Source organism: Phacochoerus africanus, chromosome 5, assembly GCF_016906955.1.
Source record: "Phacochoerus africanus isolate WHEZ1 chromosome 5, ROS_Pafr_v1, whole genome shotgun sequence".
In the NCBI taxonomy this organism is placed as follows: domain Eukaryota; kingdom Metazoa; phylum Chordata; class Mammalia; order Artiodactyla; family Suidae; genus Phacochoerus; species Phacochoerus africanus.
Genome location: NC_062548.1, coordinates 107,395,077 through 107,415,153, shown reverse-complemented (window position 1 = coordinate 107,415,153; position 20,077 = coordinate 107,395,077). Strand labels below are relative to the sequence as shown.

The window sequence follows — 20,077 nt, the reverse complement described above, 5'->3', positions numbered from 1 at the left end:
AGGTGGGTTGTTCTCTGGCCTCACTCAGTAGGTTGGGGCTACAGTGTTGCTGTGGATCTGATTTGACCCCTAGCCAGGAAACACCTTTGGCCCTAAAAAGCACATGCGCACACACACACAAAGAAAAAAGAAAAAGAAAAATACTAATAATGGCTTTCTGAAGGGGAGAGACATATGACTGGGAGTGGGGGATGTGCCATATATATATATATATATATATACACATACATACACAGAGAGAGAGAGAGAAAAATTTCTCATTTTATATTACATAGTTCTATAAAGTTTAAGTGTTTGTACTACTCTGATAAGCAAAGAAATAATTAATGAGAAAAAGAAAAATGGGAAATTTGGAAAGCAAGAGACTAGTTATCCAACATAAAAATGTCAGACTTCATTAACAAGGAAGTATAAGCAACCACACAGAAAAAATAAGATGACTGTTGAAAATTCTATTTTAAAATATTGTCGATTTTGAAATATTTTAAATAATCCAAAAATTAAATATTAATGAAACAGACAGAAAAGGCATAGCATCAACAAAATTAATGGACCTAAAACTCTTCTTCAGTAGTTCCAATTTCCTACTTGAAGTCAATATTTATTTTGGGAGTTCCCGTCGTGGCGCAGTGGTTAACGAATCTGACTAGGAACCATGAGGTTGCGGGTTTGGTCCCTGCCCTTGCTCAGTGGGTTAAGGATCCAGCGTTGCCGTGAGCTGTGGTGTAGGTTGCAGACGCAGCTCGGATCCCGCGTTGCTGTGGCTCTGGCGTAGGCCGGTGGCTACAGCTCCGATTCGACCCCTAGCCTGGGGAACCTCCATATGCCGCGGGAGCGGCCCAAAGAAAACAGCAAAAAGACAAAATAAATAAACAAACAAATAAATAAATAAAAAGAAATGAAAATTTACTTAAAAAAATATATTTATTTTGTTTCAAACACCTCCACTCTCTCACTCCATCCAGATTTAGTATTACTGCTTCTCAGGAGAACTCTGCTCCAGATAGGTTGTTACAATGCAAAAGCATCAGCAACAACACGGTAACAGTATCACTAATGGATCAGGAACTGCAATAAATGCATTATATGCATTTATTATTATTCCCCTTTTAGATCAGAGAACTGAAGAGGCCAAGATCATGAAGCTAGTAAGTGGAAAAACTGGGCTTTCATTCTCCAGAATTCTCACTCTTAGCCCTTCTGCAATCTGTCTTTAGGAACTCTCAACTTTAGGGAAGAGGTCCATGAATAGACAGGCTTGAGACGGTCCCTAAATCCAATTACATGCAAAATTTGTATGTTATGTGCCTGCACTATTTTCAGTTCTATCTAAAATTTCCTTGAATTTAAGAAGCACTGTGAATATCCATTAGTCACCCTTTAGGAACCAATGTTCAACACCAAACATGTTTATAGTCATTACCATCATCCCTTTGATCACAATTATCTCTTCAACTCCAGTGATACTACCCCTCCACCACCCTCAGCTCTGCCTATCCTAAGCTACTTGAGATCCGAAGTCAAGGTCCAAATCAGGTTCTTCTATCTCAAGTCTCTGCTTAGTCTTCTTATTCATATCTGAGTTTCTCAAGAAATGCATTACTCATTTTTGCACTCTACTGCTTTATGCTACCATCTAATGCTTAATTATGTATGTATGTCCTATCTTCCTTTATAATCTTGAAAATTTTGTGTTTCTTTCATATTGTAGCTTAGAGCCTACACAATGCCAAAAATAGGTATACAAAGTAGCACAGGTGAAGTGAAATAAAGTACATTTAGAAACAGGCTGATACTTCTTTCAATTTAAATGTATTTGTCTAATGAATGAATGATGTTTCCCCATAAAGAGCATAATGCCAATGGGGGAAAAGTAACATTTTACTATAGTTTTCTGCTTAAGTGTCCACTTGAACCTTTATAAAATTTAGGTTTTATTTTATAAATTTTGTTGGTGCAAAGAACATGTGTTTCAATAATTTTTTAAATGTTTCTGAATGTTTTAATCAGTTAAAAGAAATACAGCATTTCTGCCTTCACAGATTTCAAGAGTATGATGTGAAGTGTGACTTTATAGCCTGAAAATCCTACCATGAAGCAAAATATTAATACAAATAATTTACTTAATTCCATGAGAGTTCTTTCATTTAATGCTGACAACCCTATAGAATAGGTACTATTACAAAGATGTAACGTACTTGCTAAGATCACGTAACAGGTTGGCAGAGCCAGGATTTAAATGGAGCCTAGCTCTGGGGATTTTAAGTATATGTTATAACCAACAGAATTGTCTAAAGGATTTAACTGGTGGTATCGGTTACTAAAAATGGTATTGGTTACTAAAGGTTAAAATGAGCATTAAAAATAAATTCAGAAATGCAACCACACCCACAATGTGCTTAAGAACCAAATGGGAAAAAAAGCTATCAAGAAGCTTATTGCTTACTGTGATCTTTCCCTTGCCCTGGAGAAGTACAAACACTTGCTTGAGGGGTAACAGGCATGAGAGCCTGGCGAATTGCTTTTTCCCAGCTCTGTGCTACATCAAGTCCCACTCCAGTGGCAGCAAGAACAGGATTGTGAGAGCTGTCCCCATTGTTTTCACCAACAAAGTATACCATAGTGTCAGTGATGATTTCAAAACAGTGTGGGTTGCTGCCTTGTGAAATGTTTGTGAAATCTTGTGGCGAAGATATACGGAGAATTTCTGAAAGTGGAATTTCCTAAGGTAAAAAATTAAACATTAGAAAATGTGAATACATCTTTGTTTTTATTTTCAAATACATTAAATAATCAAAGATAGGCATTTCTAATGAATACCATTAAGACACACACAAGTATGGGGTACACAGAACATACAGTCAAGTCTTAATGATAACATCTACCCTGAATGGTCTGCATGTCCACCAATGCCAGAGGCAGAGCATGGGGTATAATAACCAAGCCGTGATTCAAGCCTGTAGTAGGTCAACAGAACAAAAGGGAGGGAAAGGATTTTGGAGGGCAACTGCCAGTGTACCCAACACTCATCATTTCCCAGTTCTCATTAAATCAATTTAAGAACTACTCTACTGGCTGCTGTCTGCAACATATAGCCCCAAAGGGCTACAAAGGAGAAATAACAGCAGCAAAAAGAGGAATATCCATTCTGGTTCTGTCCGTAATTGTAATAATCATTTATGTTTAGTCTATTTCCTAAGGCAAACAATTTATTTTAAAAAACCCAACCAGATCAAAGCAATTCCTTGGTTTCAATTCTCTTTCTTACTGCCACACTGACAATTTTGCTCGCTGTCAGTTTGTGGCATGGCAAAACGTGAAGCAAGCCAAGCAAAGAGGACTACACAAAGGAGAAGAAGACCCAAAAGAAGCCTCTGAGGGTTGGAGTCTAAGGTAAAATGGAAGATGGGAGAATGCCAATACTACATTGGCCTCTTCTGAACCTGCAATGCTCATGGACTTTCTTAGCAGTCTAGTCTAAATCCTAGCAGAGGCATCCCTTGGTAGGCAAAGGGGATTGGTTCCAGGACTTCTTGCAGATACCAAAATCCATGGATGCTCAAGTCCCTTATTTAAAATGGTAAGGCATTACAGATACAGAGGACCACTTGTATCCAGAAGGAAAGCAGCAGAAACCTGACAGGCAGACCAAAACCGAGAAACACAGAACAGAAAACAATCTTTGGTAGCAGGGCTGTTGTGGGGGTAAAATGGAGGGGGCAGGGGACAGTTGCTTCAACAGAGAACTTAACAGTGACTTCCATAAATCATTATTAGGCAGAGCTGTAATATCCCAACATAACAGTTAATAAATACTATTTGGATATATTTGAAAAACACACCTTTTAATGTACATATACTTTTTAAAGATACGACATCTTTACCTTATAATACTTTGATCCGGATTCGTTTTGAAACAATGTTAAACATTTACTGTCCAGTCTCCAATAATGCCTTTTTCTCTATAAAGTAAAGAGCATAAAACTGTGAGGCTCAAAAGTAAAGATTCCTCCAAAGTACCTGAGCTTTCCTTTCCCTTTCACTTCTATTCATAAATTTGTACTTCTGAAGAGGTTTAAAATTCATGAGGTTCAAAATTCAGAAAATTCAAAGCATATGCATTGAAAAGTATACTTCCATTGTCATTCAAATCTCACTCCCACCCTGACTCCAGGCAAGCAATGTTATTAGGTTTGGGGGGTTCTTTTCTGAGAATCTTAAGCAATGCACAGACAAATATGTATGTATTACACAGACAGACAGGTAATGTACCTATAGGCTAAATTTATAATGGCTGGCTTACTGGGTTATTTTACTTGACAGTGTTAAATTATCCTACACAACATCGGACACAATTTATAGTCTCATCAGTAACATAACAGTGACCATTTACTCAAACTTTCTCTAATGCAGCATGGTACTAAACTTTTTGATCTTTGCTACACAGATAAATAAAAACTGGTAATTTTGGTTAAATTTTTAATTGCATTTTTTTGTTAAAGATTAGATCAAGATCTTAGATTTACAGGTCACTTCTATTTTGTCTGTAAACTTGCTGTTCATATTCCTTGCCCATTTTTCTATTTTGTTGTGGTCTTTTTGTTATCAAATTGTTGGCACTCTTTACATATAACAGAATTAATCCTTGCTTAGAAGATGAGTTGAAAATACTTTTTTTCAGTTTGTCATTTGTGTCTTTGCTTTTGTTTTTTGCCATGCAGAATTTTGGTGACTTTAAATAATTTTTTAAAATTAATACTTTTTTGGAGCAGTGTAAGGTTCACAGCAAATTAAGGGGAAGATGAAGAGACTGTCAACACCCCTCCTAGAGTGGTACATTTGTTACAACTGATGAACCTACACTGACACATCACAATCACAAAAGTCTATAGCTTATACTATGGTTCACTCTTGGTGTTGTATATTCTATAGGTTTGGACAAATGCATGATGACATGTAGCCAACATTATAGTTATCACATGGAGTACTTTCACTGCCCTAAAAATTCCGTGTTCTGCCTATTCATCCCCACCTGTCCCCATGCCCAACTTTGATCTTTTTTCTGTCTCCATAATTTTTCCTTTTCTAGAATGTCATATAGTTGGAATCATACAGTATGTAATCTTTTTACATTGGCTTCTTCCACTTGGTAATACACATTTAAGACTCCCCATGTCTTTCATGGCTTGATAGCTCATTACTTTTTAGTGGTGAAAAATATTCCATTGTCTAGATATAGCACAGTTTAGCCATTTACCTACTGAAGGACATATATTGCTTTAAAAATTTTGGCAACTATGAATAAAGCTACTATAAATATCCATATGTAGGTTTCTGTGTGGACCTAAGTTCTGATCTCCTTTGGGTAAACAGCAAGGAGTATATACCACTGCTGGATCTTATGGTAAGAGCATGTTTAGTTTTATAAGAAACCAATAAACTGTCTTCTAAAGTCGGCTATACCATTTGATATTCCTACCAGCAATCAAAGGTCCAGTTGCTGTACATCTTGCCAGCATTTAGGGTTGTTAGAGTTCAGGATTTTGGCTATGCTAATAGTTGTGCAGTGGTATCTCATTTTAAATCTGCATTTCCCTGAAGACATATGATATGGAGCATCTACTCATACACTTATTTCCCATCTATGTATCTTCTTTGGTGAGGTAAGCATTAAGGTCTTTGGCCCATTTTTTAGTCAAGCTATTTGTTTTCTTACTGATGAATTTTAAGAGTTCTTTGTATAATCTGGAGAACAGTCTTTTTAACAGGCGTCTCTTTTGCACTCATTTCCTCCCAGTCTATGTCTTGCTTTTTCAATCTTTGCAGAACAGAATTTATTATTATTATTATTGTCTTTTTTTTTTTAAATGGCTGCACCCACGGCATATGAAGTTCCCAGGTTAAGGGTTGAATCAGAGCTGTAGCTGCTGGCCTACACCACAGCCACAGCTATGCAGGATTCAAGCTGCATCTGCAACCTACACTGCAGCTCATGGCAACGCCAGCAGATCCTTAACCCACCGAGCAGGGCCAGGGATTGAACCTGTCTCCTCATGAATCCTATAGTCAGGTTCATTACTGCTGAGCCACAATGGGAACTTGCAGAGCACAGTTTTTAATTGTAATGAAGCCCAGTGTTAGCTATTATTTCTTTCATAGACTGTGCATTTGGTGTTGTGCCACAGACCTGTTTTGAATCTCTATTGCTCTACCAGTTTACAAAAACAGTACATTAAATATTCCACCTTTTGAAAATTCTTTACAAATTTAACTATAGTTCTAGTGTACTATGATGTTTTAATACATATCTCATTCTCATTTTGATTTAAAACATGTTCAAAATAAAGAACATAACAGTTTCACTACCATAATAAAATGTCTACGATTACTGACCAGGGTGTCCCTGCTGGTGTAATGGACCATCCACCCTTCCTTCACCATCGTGCTGCTCTTCCTCTTTGTGTGCTTGATGGACTGTACAACTCTCATTAGCGGAATATTATTGCTTGTTGATGGACTAAAAAGTAATTTAAAATTTATGACAAATATTTATAATTTCAATTTAAAAAATCAAAATACTAAAAACTCATCAAGATTTTAAAAAATCCTTCAAAATATCTTTAAGACAAACAATGGCTTAAGAACAAGAAAATAGATTAATCCTGCTACGATGATACATAGTTAATGTGCGAAAGATGACGATAATACTCTAAGTCATCATTATTTGTCATTCATATTTTCTGGAGGGTCACAAGGTATAAAAGCAATGGATAGTGCTGAAAGAATCCTCCTCAACTGGAAAACCTGGAGCCCAGGAGAGGGTCTCATTTGACATTGCTGTTGAGAAGAAATCTTCCTACCCTAGGCAGCATGATAAATTAGTAAATTCAGAACAAGTCAAAAAGTAAGCATATCTATACTCCAATTCATATGTTCGAATGTCAAATTCCATTATTAATTCATGTTGTCAGCAAAAAGTGCTTAGAGTAGAAGATACTGAAAGGAAAATGATCTATATATATTAAGAAAATAAAAATAACAAATAACAAAATGAGTCAAATTAAGTAATAATGAAGCAAGGTTCAATAAAAGTGCAGCTGGAGAAAAAAAGCAATTTGGGAGATGTATGTGAAAAATATACCATTTTTTAATTTGAGTCTCAAATGGTTAAATACTTTCTCTTATATTACAAAGTACTCATGATTAGGAAATTAACTAAGTTCTCAGTCTCCACACTGAGTAAACATTTGTTAATAATGATAATGATAGGTGTAATTTAATGATAAGGCAAACTGAATTTAGTAATGTGAGATGGATAATAATCTATTTTTTCTAAACACCTATTTGTTGCCAATGAAAAACAAAATATACTAAAATGTTAACATTTTATCACAAAATTGTATGTTCTACAGGCTGTAACTACAAAAAACTGAATTTCTTTACACACAGGAGGATATTTAAATTTTATAAACCAATAGCATTTTTACAAAGTGCTAACAGTCAGATTAATTGTAATATGAAAACTGCCCCCAAATTCATCACTGTCATCTTTGTGTAACATTCTCAGGTATAAAATCTTACTGGAGTTTCTAACATCAGGTAATCTGCCTGTGTGAAGAAACCGGTTGCTTTAACTGATGGTTTAGTTCTGGAACTTTGGTGGTGGCTACTCTACAGTTAGATATCATATCTAGATGATATTTAGAGAAAGCATTTTTCTCCTTAAGAAAACAGGATTCCTGGAGTTCCCTCAGCGGAAACCCATGAGGTTGAGGGTTTGATCCCTGGCCTCACTCAGCAGGCCAAGGATCTGGCGTTGCTGTGGCTGTGGCGTAGGGTGGTGGCTACAGCTCCGATTAGAGCCTGGGAACCTCCATATGCTGCAGGTGTGGCCCTAAAAAGACAGAAAGACCAAAAAAAAAAAAAAGAAAACAGGATTCTCATACCTTCCCATCTTGAGTGGATGGCAAGAGCAAAATAATTTACTGCAGAAAAAATACTGTGTTGGATGTAAAAGTATTAGTCACAGCTTAACTGATTTTAAATTATATTTTAGGTTCTACTTAAAGAGATGTGGCTTGTTCTTAAAGGAGATCCTAGATTAAGCTTGCTACTGGAAGTAGCTTGAAATCTATACACATACGTTACCTGATTGTTTTAACAGCTTCTTCATCTCTTTCCACATCAAGGTCAGATGGATCCAGGAAGAACATTTTATCTTCTGGGGGAGAAGGTTCTTCTATGTCATCCAAGCCCCGACTACCATCACTGTTCATGTCACTACTGTCAATATCCATTGGAATATCTGTATCTGTGCCCAGAGTGGAAGGTTCTGTCAAAGTTTTAAATGAATTCAGAATTTTATATTAATGGGATATCAATACACCTAAACAGAGACAGTATTTAAATGTAAAGTTGCAAAATTCTTAAATGAAAATACAGAAAAATACTTTGTGATTCAGGACAAAAAAATACTTCTTGGATTGACATAAAATGCACAAACGCCTAGCCACAGCAATCAGACAAACAAAGAATTAAAAGGCATCCAAGTTGGAAGAAAAGAGGTAAAACTGTCAATCTATGCAGGTGACATGACACTATATACAGAAAACACTAAAGGCTACAGACAAAAACTACTCGAACTGATCACTGAATTCAGCAAAGTAGCAGGATACAAGATTAACATTCAGAAATCAGTTGTTTCTGCACACTAACAATGAAATAGTAGAAAAGATTATAAAATAACTTTTAAAATTGTACCTGCCAAAATTAAATACCTAGGAATAAACCTGACCAAGGAGGTGAAAGACGTAAATGCTGAGAACTACAAAACATTAGTCAAAGAAATTAAAGAAGACTCAAAGAAATGGAAAGATATTCTATGCTCCTGGATTGGAAGAATTAATATCATTAAAATGGCCATACTACCCAAAGCAATCTACACAGTCAATGCAATCCCTATTACATTACCCATGACATTTTTCAGAGAACTAGAACAAACAATCCAAACATTTATATGTAACCATAAAAGACCCAGAATTGCCAAAGCAATCCTGAGGGGAAAAAAAACAAAAAACAAAAAACCAAGCAGGAGGCATAACTCTCCCAGACTTCAGACAATATTATAAAACTACAGTAAAAAAAGAGTGTGGTAATGGTACAAAAACATACATACAGACCAATGGAATAGAATGGAGAACCCAGAAATAAACTCAGACACCTACAATCAATTAATCTTTGACAGAAGAGGCAAGAATATAAAATGGGAAAAAAAAACAGTCCCCTCAACAAGTGATGCTGGGAAAACTGAACAGCTGCATGTAAATCAGTGAAATTAGAATACATCCTCACACCATGCACAAAAATAAACTCAGAATGGTTTAAAGACTTAAACATGAGGAGTTCCCGTCGTGGCGCAATGGTTAACGAATCCGACTAGGAACCATGAGGTTGCGGGTTCGGTCCCTGCCCTTGCTCAGTGGGTTAACGATCCGGCGTTGCCGTGAGCTGTGGTGTAGGTTGCAGACGCGGCTCAGATCCCGCGTTGCTGTGGCTCTGGCGTAGGCCGATGGCTACAGCTCCGATTCGACCCCAAGCCTGGGAATCTCCATATGCCGCGGGAGCGGCCCAAGAAATAGCAACAACAACAACAAAAGACTTGAACATGAGACAAGATAGCATAAAACTCTGAGAAGGGAACGCAGGCAAAACATTCTCTGACATTAACCATACAAATGCTTTCTTTGGTCAGTCTCCCAAATGAACAGAAATAAAACCAAAAAATAAACCAATGGGACCTAATCAAACTTAAAAGCTTTCGCAGAGCAAAGGAAACCATAAAAAACCAAAGACAACCTGCAGAATGGGAGAAAATAGTTTCAAATGATGCAAGTTACAAGGGCTTCATCTCTAAAATATACAAACAACTTACACAACTCAACAGTAAGAAAAAAAAAAAAAGACCAACCCAACTGAAAAATGGCAGAGGACCTGAATAGAAATTTCTCCAAAGAAGACATACAAATATCCAACAAGCACATGAAAAAATGCTCAACATCACTAATTATTAGAGAAATGCAAATCAAAACTACAATGAGATACCACCTAACAATGGTCAGCATGGCCAGCATTAACAAGTTTACAAAATAACAAATGCTAGAGGGGGGGTGGAAAAAAGGGTACCCTCCTACACTGTTGGTGGGAATGTAAACTGGTGCAGCCACTATGAAAAACAGTTTGGCAGTACCTCAGAAAACTAAATATAGAACTACCATATGATCCAGCAATCCCACTCCAAGGCATATATCCAGACAAAACTTTCATTCAAAAACATACATGCAACCCTATGTTGCTTACAGCCCTATTCACAACCTGAATATAAATCAACAGATGAAAGGATTAAGAAGATGTGGTATACACACACACAAACTAGAGACTCTCATACTAAGTGAAGTAAGCCAGAAGAACAAAGATAAATACCATATGATATCACTTATATCTGGAATCTAATGTATGGCACAAATGAACCTATCAGAAAAGAAACAAACTCATAGACATGGAGAACAGACTTGTGGCTGCCAAGGTGGAGGGAGAGGGATGGACTGGGAGTTTGGGGTTAGTAGATACAAACTATAGCATATGGAGTGGATATGCAATGAGATCTTGCTGTATAGCACAGGGAACTATATCTAATCACTTGTGATAGAACATAATAGAGGATAATGCGAGAAAAAGAATGTATATGTATGTTTAACTGAGTCACTTTACTGTATAGCAGAAATTGACAGAACACTGTAAATCGACTATAATAATTTTTAATACCAAAAAAATAAAATGCACAAACTATAAGGCAGAAAATTAACTAACTTGACTGCATTAGAATTTTAAATTTTGATATGAAAAAAGATACTAAAAGCAAAGAAAACAGCCATCACTATACGTCTGGGCAACTGATTTTCCACACGGGTCTAAGAAAACACAACGAAGAAAGAATAAACAGTCTGTTCAATAAATGGTGCTAGGACAACTGGATATCTACATGCAGAAAAATGAAATTGGAAACCTTCCTTAAACCAATTACAAAAACTAACTTAAAGAGAATCACAGACCTAAATCTAAGAGCTTAATCTATAAAACTCTTAGAGGAAAACATAAGAGTAAATTTTGTGACCTTGAGTTAGGCAAAGCCTTCATAGATTTACAACCAAAAACATAAGTGACAACAGAGAAAATAAATTATCTGGACTTCATTAAATTAAAAACCTGTGTGTGAAAATGATACCTCAAGAAAGTTAAAAGAGGGGTTCCTTTCAGCGGTAATGAACCCGACTAGTATCCATGAGGACATGGGTTTGATCCCTGGCCTCGCTCAATGTGTTAAGGATCTGGCTACGGTGTAGACATGACTCAGATCCCACATTGCTGTGGCTGTGGTGCAGGCCAGCAGCTACAACTCCAATTTGACCCCTAGCCTGGGAACTTTCATATGTGTGGGTGCGGCCCTAAAAAAAAAAAAAAAAAAAGAAAAAAAAAGGAAAGTGAAAATATAGTCTGCAGAAGAGAGCAAGTGTTTTCAAATCATCTATCAAATAAGAAACTTATATCCAGAATAAAGAACTTTTAGGAGTTCCTGTCGTGGCTCAGTGGTTAATGAATCCGACTAGGAATTCATTAACTAGGTTTTGGGTTCGATCCCTGGCCTTGTTCAGTGGGTTAACGATCCAGCGTTGCTGTGAACTGTGGTGTAGGTCACAGAGGCAGCTTGGATCCCGAGTTGCTGTGGCTCTGGCGTAGGCCGGTGGCTACAGCTCCGATTTGACCCCTAGCCTGGGAACCTCCATATGCCGCGGGAGTGGCCAAAGAAATGGCAAAAAGACAAAACAAAACAAAACAAAACCAAAGAACTTTTACAACTCAATTAAAAAAAAAGCAATCCAGGAGTTCCCATCGTGGCACAGTGGTTAATGAATCCGACTAGGAACCATGAGGTTTCGGGTTTGATCCCTGGTCTCGCTCAGTGGGTTAAGGATCCGATGTTGCCGTGAGCTGTGGTGTAGGTCACAGACGTGGCCCAGATCCCGAGTTGCTTTGCCTCTGGCGTAGGCTGGTGGCTAAAGCTCTGATTTGACCCCTAGCCTGGGAACCTCCATATGCCACAGGAGTGGCCCTAGAAAAGGCAAAAAGACCAAAAAAAAAAAAAAAAGCAATCTAGTTAAATGGGCAAAGGACCAAAATAATTATTTCTCCAAAACAGTTGTAAAAATAACCAATAAAAGATATGCAATATCAATTAGCCATCAGGGAAATGCAAATCAAAACCACAATGAGGAGTTCCCATTGTGGCTCTGCAGGTTAAGAAACTGACCAGTATCCACGAGAATGCAGGTTCGATTCCTGGCCTTGCTCAGTGGGTTAAGGGTCCCGTGTTGCCGTGAGCTTCAGTGTAGGTCACAGATGCAGCTTGGATCTGGTGTTTCTGTGGCTGTGGTGTTGGCCAGCAGCTATAGCTCTGATTTGACTTCTAGCCTGGAAACTTCCATGTGCTGCAGGTGCAGCCCTAAAAAAGAAGGGAAAAAAACCCCCAAAAAAACGAATCCTTAATGAGACATCACTACATACTCACCGGGATGCTGATAACCAAAATGACAGACAATTACAAGTGGCAGCAAGGATACGGAGATATCAGAATTATTAGAATTAGGATACAGCAGAAACTATACACTGCTGGTGGGAATGAAAAATGGTATAAATGCTTAAAACAGTTTAGCAGTCCTCAAAAAATTTTTTAAATAACTATTTATTTATTTATTAGAGCTGAACCTGTGGCATATGGAAGTTCCCAGGCTAGGAGCTGAATTGGAGCTGCAGCTGCAGGCCTATGCCACAGCCATGAAGGATTAAGTTGCATCTGTGACCTACACCACAGCTTACGGCAACCGCAGATCCTTAACCCAATGATTGAGGCCAGGGATCGAACCTGCATCCTCATAGATACTAGTTGTGTTCATAAACCACTGAGCCACAATGGGACTCCGAGTTATCAAAATGTTAACTCACCAATTGAACTACTGGCTAGCTACCCTGGGTAAATGAAAACATATATACTCAACTGTACTCAAAAATTCATAGCAGCATTGTTCATAATAGCTCCAAAGTGGATACAAGTCAAAGGACCATTGACTGGTGAATGGATAAAATGTGGTATATTCATAGAGGAATATTATTTGTGAATTAAAAAATAATGAAACTTTGATATATGTTGCAAAATGGATGAACCTTGAAAACATTATGCTATGTGAAAGAAACGAGTCACAAAAGACTACACATTGTATGAGTCCATTTATATGAAATGTCTAAAATAAATAAGCACATAGAAATAAAAGTTGATTTAGTGGTTGCCAGGGGCTAGTGTGGAAGAGGGGGTAGGGAGTGACTTACTAATGTGTATGAAGTTCTTTTCAGGGAGATGAAAATGTTCTAACATTAGTCTGCAGTGACAGTTGCAAAATTCTGTTAATTAACTAAATGTGTGAATTGTAAGGTGTACAAATCATCTCAATAAAGCTGACAAAGAATTAACAGAATATATAACATGACACAGGCAATTTATAGAGGAAAAAACCCTGACCACTGAATATTTTAAGCTCAAACTCATTAATATACAGATAAATGAACATTAAAATAAATATAAATAATATTTCATATCCATTTGTTAAAAGATAGAAAAGTGCAAAGTGTATGAACTACATAAATCTAGGAAAGGCTTTAGTAACATAGAAAACTGCATTAATTCAGAGTAACTGAAAGAAAACTAATCATGCTGTCAGTGGTGGTAGAAACCACCAAAAACATGCCATCAAGAAAAAACGTTAAATTCTTAAGGTGTATAATTTCTACTCCTTATGCTTTTCCTTCTACAGAACTACTTAACATTCAGTTTTTACCAGTCATGCGAATGTTAAGGAAAAATTATGCTGGAAGTTTACAGTCATCACTCCTTCCTTTCAAAAAAGGTAATCACTTTAATAAATATAATCTTGAAAAGAGAAAAAAAAAAACAAACAGGCAAAAAAGCAAAAATGATTAGCTAAAGATTTCTTAGAGAAAGAAAAAGAACAAATGAGTTCTAAAGATTATGGCCTAAGAAGCCCAAACCATATGGCTTCAAATTCCAACTCAACTAACTTGCTGATTGAATTTCTTAGGCAAGTTACTTAATGTTTTTATGCCTAAGTTTACTCATCTCTAAGTCCTCATCTCAATCTCAAAAAGTTATTCTTAGTTTTAAATGCCAACATATATAAGTTTAGAACAGTGCCTGGCATACAGTAAACAGTCAATAAAAATACTAGAACTATGAAACAGTCCTTTTTCTAAGGAACTATTGCAGGTTTTTTGTTTGTTTGTTTTTTGTAGATAGAGACCACGTTATCATGGGACTCTATTTTCTTTTTTGGTCTTTTTGCTATTTCTTTGGGCCGCTCCAGCGGCATATGGAGGTTCCCAGGCTAGGGGTCAAATCGGAGCCATAGCCACTGGCCTACGCCAGAGCCACAGCAACGCGGGATCCGAGCCGCGTCTGCAACCTACACCACAGCTCATGGCAACGCCGGATCGTCAACCCACTGAGCAAGGGCAGGGACTGAACCCGCAACCTCATGGTTCCTAGTTGGATTCGTTAACCACTGCGCCACGATGGGAACTCCTTGTTTGTTTTTTTAAATGGCTACATCTATGGCTTATGGAAGTTCTTGAGCCAGGGACTGAATCTGAGCTGCACCTACAACTATATGCCACAGCTGCAACACCAAGATTTTTAAAATAAGTTCTGTGATGTCTAAAGTTAAAAGAAGATATGCAGCACCAGTGGCCACGTTAGACTACAGAGTTGGTAAAGGAAAGACAAGAAGGCATAATTAATAAAAATATACCATTACTTATTTTCATATTTGCTTATTAAATCAGAAAAAAAGTCAAAGAAACTAATCAAATAAAATATGCAAATATAACCCTACGATAACCTAATACACAAAAGAATTGTGATCTTTTAAAGAAGTTAAGAAAAGTGCTTTTACCTCCATTGAAAGTAACCTCTCCAAGGCAGTCTCTTGGTACTTTTGATGCACAGCGTTTATGGCAGTTGAATTTACAATCTAAAATAAAATATTTAGCTTATTAGCTTACATAAAAAGGCATCATCAGATATGGTTAAGACTTTCTTTACTCACAAATAAGAGTATAATTAATAACTCAGGTCTTGGATTAAAGGTCTGGTTTCAAATTCTGACACCACCTCTTAATAGCTGTTTAATTGCCCAGCGCTCAGTTTCTTTATCTGTAAAATGAAGTTTATACTACTGGTATAACACTTTGTCAAAATGTTGATGGCGGCTCCATGTTTCCTTCCCTTAATTCATATTCTTCTTTCCACATCTCCCTTAAGAGTTTCTCAGGCTGATTAAATTCCTCTTCAACATTTGTCAGGCACTTACTTTTAATTCCTAATTATTAGGACCTGGCACATATGCAGAAGAGACTGTGATTCTACAACCTTTTATTAGCAATTAGTAAGGGCTTTCCCACGCAACCTTGTGAGGAAGGACTGGGCTTCCGTTATATACTACTATACATGTAGTATATAATGTCTCTCTTCAGCCTGCAGGAACCTCAGAGCTGACTGAACTGTGGATCAGGGACCAAGCTGTTCAACAGTACTATGTAACTCAGTGGTTCTCAAACTATGGTCAGCAGCATCAACATTCACTCGAGGTCTTGTCAGAAATGCATGTTCTTGGGCTCCACCACTAAGCTGCTACATCAGCAGCTCTGGGAGTGGGGCTGAGGAATGTGTGCTTTAAGAACTTCTTCAATAAATACTGCTATAATTACTGTCTAACATCACCTTCAAAATACTTCTACCAGCAATAACTGGGTAAAAATAATTTCAAGTCCTGACTCAGAATAACTTTGTAACCCTTCTGATTCAAAAAATTCTGGGTATCAGGCAAATAGCACAAGGTAAATTAGAAAAAGCTCCATGGAATTAATTACTTGGTGGGTGATAAAACTTGCGTTATGTAACAATGTCTTCCAAAACAAGAGGTCCAAGGAGATCATATATGATATTAATATCTTACATACATTTAAATAATTAATTTTTTATCTCAAGAGGTTTTGCAAATTGTGAAAATAACAAGGTTTCCTTTTTCTTTTGATGTAGATCCAAATTTGTGGCCCACCACCTGCAGCAAGTACGTAGGCTCTAATGACAAGGATTTTTACTTCTCTGTATTCCTACCCATGTTTTTATTCATTTGTTTATGCTTTCTTTCTGTCTTTTGACTTTTTAGGGCCACACCTGCAGCATATGGAGGTTCCCAGAATAGAGGTCAAATCAGAGCCTCAGCTGCTGGCCTACACTACAGCTCACAGCAACGCTGGATCCTCAACCCACTGAGCAAGGCCAGGGATCTAACCCGTGTACCCCTGAATGCCAGTCGGGTTTGCTAACCACTGAGCCACGAAGGAAACTTCTGTTTATGCTTTCTTTTATTGTATACGAAAGAATGCCTTAAAATGCCTTAAAATTTTAATGTAACAAAGCAGAAAACAAACAGATGAATGAAAAGCTGCTCTTAGAATTGTTATTTTCTCAAATGATCCAGCATGAGTATCTTGCTCATCTTATCTTAACTATTTCTTTTTTTGGTCTTAGCTTGACAAGTGAATGAAAATTACTGTTTTACTTTTTAAGTACCTTAATCATATTATAAAAATATGGGGGTCACTGAAATAAATTATGATTTTTTGAAAATTAAAATAGCTTAGCTAAAGAGAAATAAGTCTGCTACTTTCTGAACCAATATAAGCATAAAACATTTTTCTTTTAGAGCTTTAATAATCCAGCAGCAGATTTAATTGGTTTTAATTCCAAAATTCATTAACCTACAGATTTACTTTAGTTCCTCTATAAAATACTATTCTTTTTTTGCACATGGTTTTACAGTGTTTCTGTTCTCAGCAAAATGGCACTATTTACTATATTTGCCTAGATAATCTGTTGGCTTGAATTTGTACATCTGTTCTCAATGTTCTTTCCCAAAACACTCCTTCGTGGCTGCTTGCCAGCACACTTTAGTGATGATACTTTAAAGTATTAATTTATGTATTAATTCATATTAAAAAATAAGCTGTTGAAATAAAATTTCAACATTTAATTAAGCCTGCCTGGTGGTTATTAGGTACTTGGCAACAAATGGACAATATATTCTCTATTTGATATTCTCCTATGTAGCCATATATTGCCAAGAAAAGTTTTCTTGGAGTTTCCTGGTGGCTCAGCAGTTTAAGGATCTGGCTTAATCCCTGCTGTGGAGCAGGCTTGATCCTTGGCCTGGGATCTTCACGCACCAACCACCCACCAACCCCTCAAAAGAGAAAACTTTTCTTATATACTTAAGTTAAATTTACATATAATTATTCGAATTAACATTGTAAACAGGATTTATTATTGCAAAGATCTCAACTCTAATGTTTTACCTAGATAGCACTAGTTCTATATAAAAAGTATGGTGGTATCAAAAACTGTTAAAATATTGACATGAAAAACAGGGACATAAGACTATAGAGAGATTACTTATATACCTTATCCTAGCTCAATGCCTAATAACACATTGAAACTCTGTATTTTGATTTTAACATGATCGTGAGGCATTGTTGATAAGATACGAGACAGAAAGATAAAATCATCTCTAAAAAGCATGAAAACATGTACCTAGAAGAAAACATTTTTTCATTATTCTATTAAAAACCTGATTCATTATGTTTTTGGAATACTATGTTAGTTTTCTGGGTTAGTATCCAAATATATGTGTTCCCTATTATAATTCCAGTGGCTTCTACTATATTTTGCCTATTTCAGTTTGATTACTCTCTGAAACAACAATTTCTGTATAGCTCTCATAGCTACATAATTAAAAACGAAAATAACAAAACCTCTGTAATATATTTGTGTGTGTGAGTGTGTGTGTGTATGAATATTTAATGGAAAGAGGAAAAGTATTATTTTATATTTTGGGCAGTGTTTGACTCTAGAATAGGAATGACTTAAGCTCAAATATTAGCTTCTTGCTTACTCACGGTTTTATATTGGCAAATATTAAGCAGCCATACCTCACAGATCCAAATTCTAGTTCTGCTATTTACACTCTAATTTTTCTTCAACGTAGTTCCTTGTATATAGCACACGTTACAGATAGCAGTCATCAATAAATACATGTGTTTGCTTATTTATTTTTTCCTTTTTCAGTAAACACCTATTGGACCAATTTATTTAATGCTTCTGAAATAAAAATATTTTAAACCTTTATTTGCTAACACAAACAAATAGGAATTTTAATTAAGAAAAACATCCAACCTTACCTTTGCACTGCATTCCTTGGCGAAAGAGGCCTTTCAGCAACCGTTTGCAGTACTGACATATTGTAGGACGGGTATAAGAGTGAACAGCGAATGTGTGTGGAACTTTTACCCTGCACATTACCATCTTCTCCATCCAGATTGGGCGACCACTCCAAGAAGGAATTCTCTTACTAGGTTCTTGGTGAACATGCGACTAAAACATAAGTAATTACAATAAGTGAAAGTCAATACTAAAAACAAAGTATTAAAAACAGGGCTTGACCACAAAAGCCATTTATTTCAAAATTAAAGCCAAAAATCTAAAAATGTGGATTTCAGCGGTTTGCTTTGGAAGCTTAACTTACCAACCCTTGAATGAGAAAACTGTAGAATTTTTTTGCTATTATTTATGCTAAAGAAAAAAATATATACTTTCATCTTCACATTTACTGATTAACTATTATTTGCACATATGACATTTTACAAATAAAAAACCAAACTTTAAAATGAATTTATAACATGTTTAATCCTTTCAAAGACCTTACCAAGAAATGAATCCGCAGGAAAATTAAGTAAACTCAGAAAGTGTTAGTGCTGCCCATGTTGAATTACTGAACATAATGTCTGACAATATTTAGAAACAAATTCTAGTTTTTCAAGTGTAACAAATACTAAAGCAAGTATTTATAAAAATCTAAGTTTAATTAATTATGATGATACATATAATGGTAGATACAAACTAAAACAACTTTGTCCCTAGTTATTACGCTTTAAGAAATTTTTTGATATTTTGAGTAACTTTCCAGTTATTTGAGTTTTTTTCTCTTAGGTGAGCAAAAAGGAAAATTAAAAAAGGCACTGGTTAAAAATTTTTGTGTAATCTGAGGGATAAATGGACTTTTAAACTATAAACCTTTCTATGTACACAAAGGAAATAATCAATTCAAATTATAGGTCAGATCAATGTGGCTCATTCCATTCATTCAGCATTCACTGATTATTACAGGCCACGCCCTACACTACATCATCAGGGATACAAAAATGAATACAGGCCATTTTCTCAAGGATAAAATCCAAACATCTAACTACTATCTAGATTACAGATGCTAATTACAGATTTTGTTGTAGCTGCCTATATCTTCACTGCCAAAACTGCCTTCTACAACTAGTAATGTCTGTAACTCAGAGAAGTTGAGTCATTCTATACTGACATGTTCAACCAATAGAAGCAAAAGAAGCCAGAAGAAACTAAAAGACAAAGAAGCATATAGGAAAAATAAGAGGACAAGAAAATACAAGGCTTTTTTTTTGAAGAAAGCAAAGAAGGAAAAAGAAAAGGACAGACCACTGGAGGACAGCCTATAAAAACAACACAAATGGAGCCTCTGATGGACAGTCTTTTACTAACAAGTAGTCAGAAATGTTCTAAAGCAAATTATGAAGGAATTTAAGAAAAGTACAAAAAGAATGTTAAAACCCAAAACCAACTTGCTTGCTTCAGCTGTCTAAGGAGTCCTGCTCTAATCTGGCCCACCCTTCCTCCATGTACAGAAAGGAGCACCACAGTGATTCTGCAGAGCTGATAAAACAGTCAGTGGGAATAACATATGTAGCCCTCCTCCATTCCCTTAGTATCATTTTACCATGCTTCCTTCCCTCTGATTTTCCTCCATGAGCT

At 36.3% G+C, this 20,077-nt stretch overlaps 1 protein-coding gene across 1 annotated transcript in view; it reads right to left on the bottom strand.

Annotated features, from left to right (window-relative positions):
- PRKD3 (protein kinase D3) overlaps positions 1-20,077 on the bottom strand; it is a 91,182-nt gene that overhangs the window by 19,218 nt on the left and 51,887 nt on the right. The window contains exons 5-10 of the mRNA XM_047782272.1: positions 18,421-18,613; positions 15,075-15,152; positions 8,149-8,332; positions 6,394-6,517; positions 3,885-3,962; positions 2,447-2,723 (exon numbers count right to left, since the gene is read on the bottom strand). Coding sequence (XP_047638228.1) covers positions 2,447-2,723; positions 3,885-3,962; positions 6,394-6,517; positions 8,149-8,332; positions 15,075-15,152; positions 18,421-18,613 — 934 coding nt within the window. The remainder of the gene's footprint in view (positions 1-2,446; positions 2,724-3,884; positions 3,963-6,393; positions 6,518-8,148; positions 8,333-15,074; positions 15,153-18,420; positions 18,614-20,077) is intronic.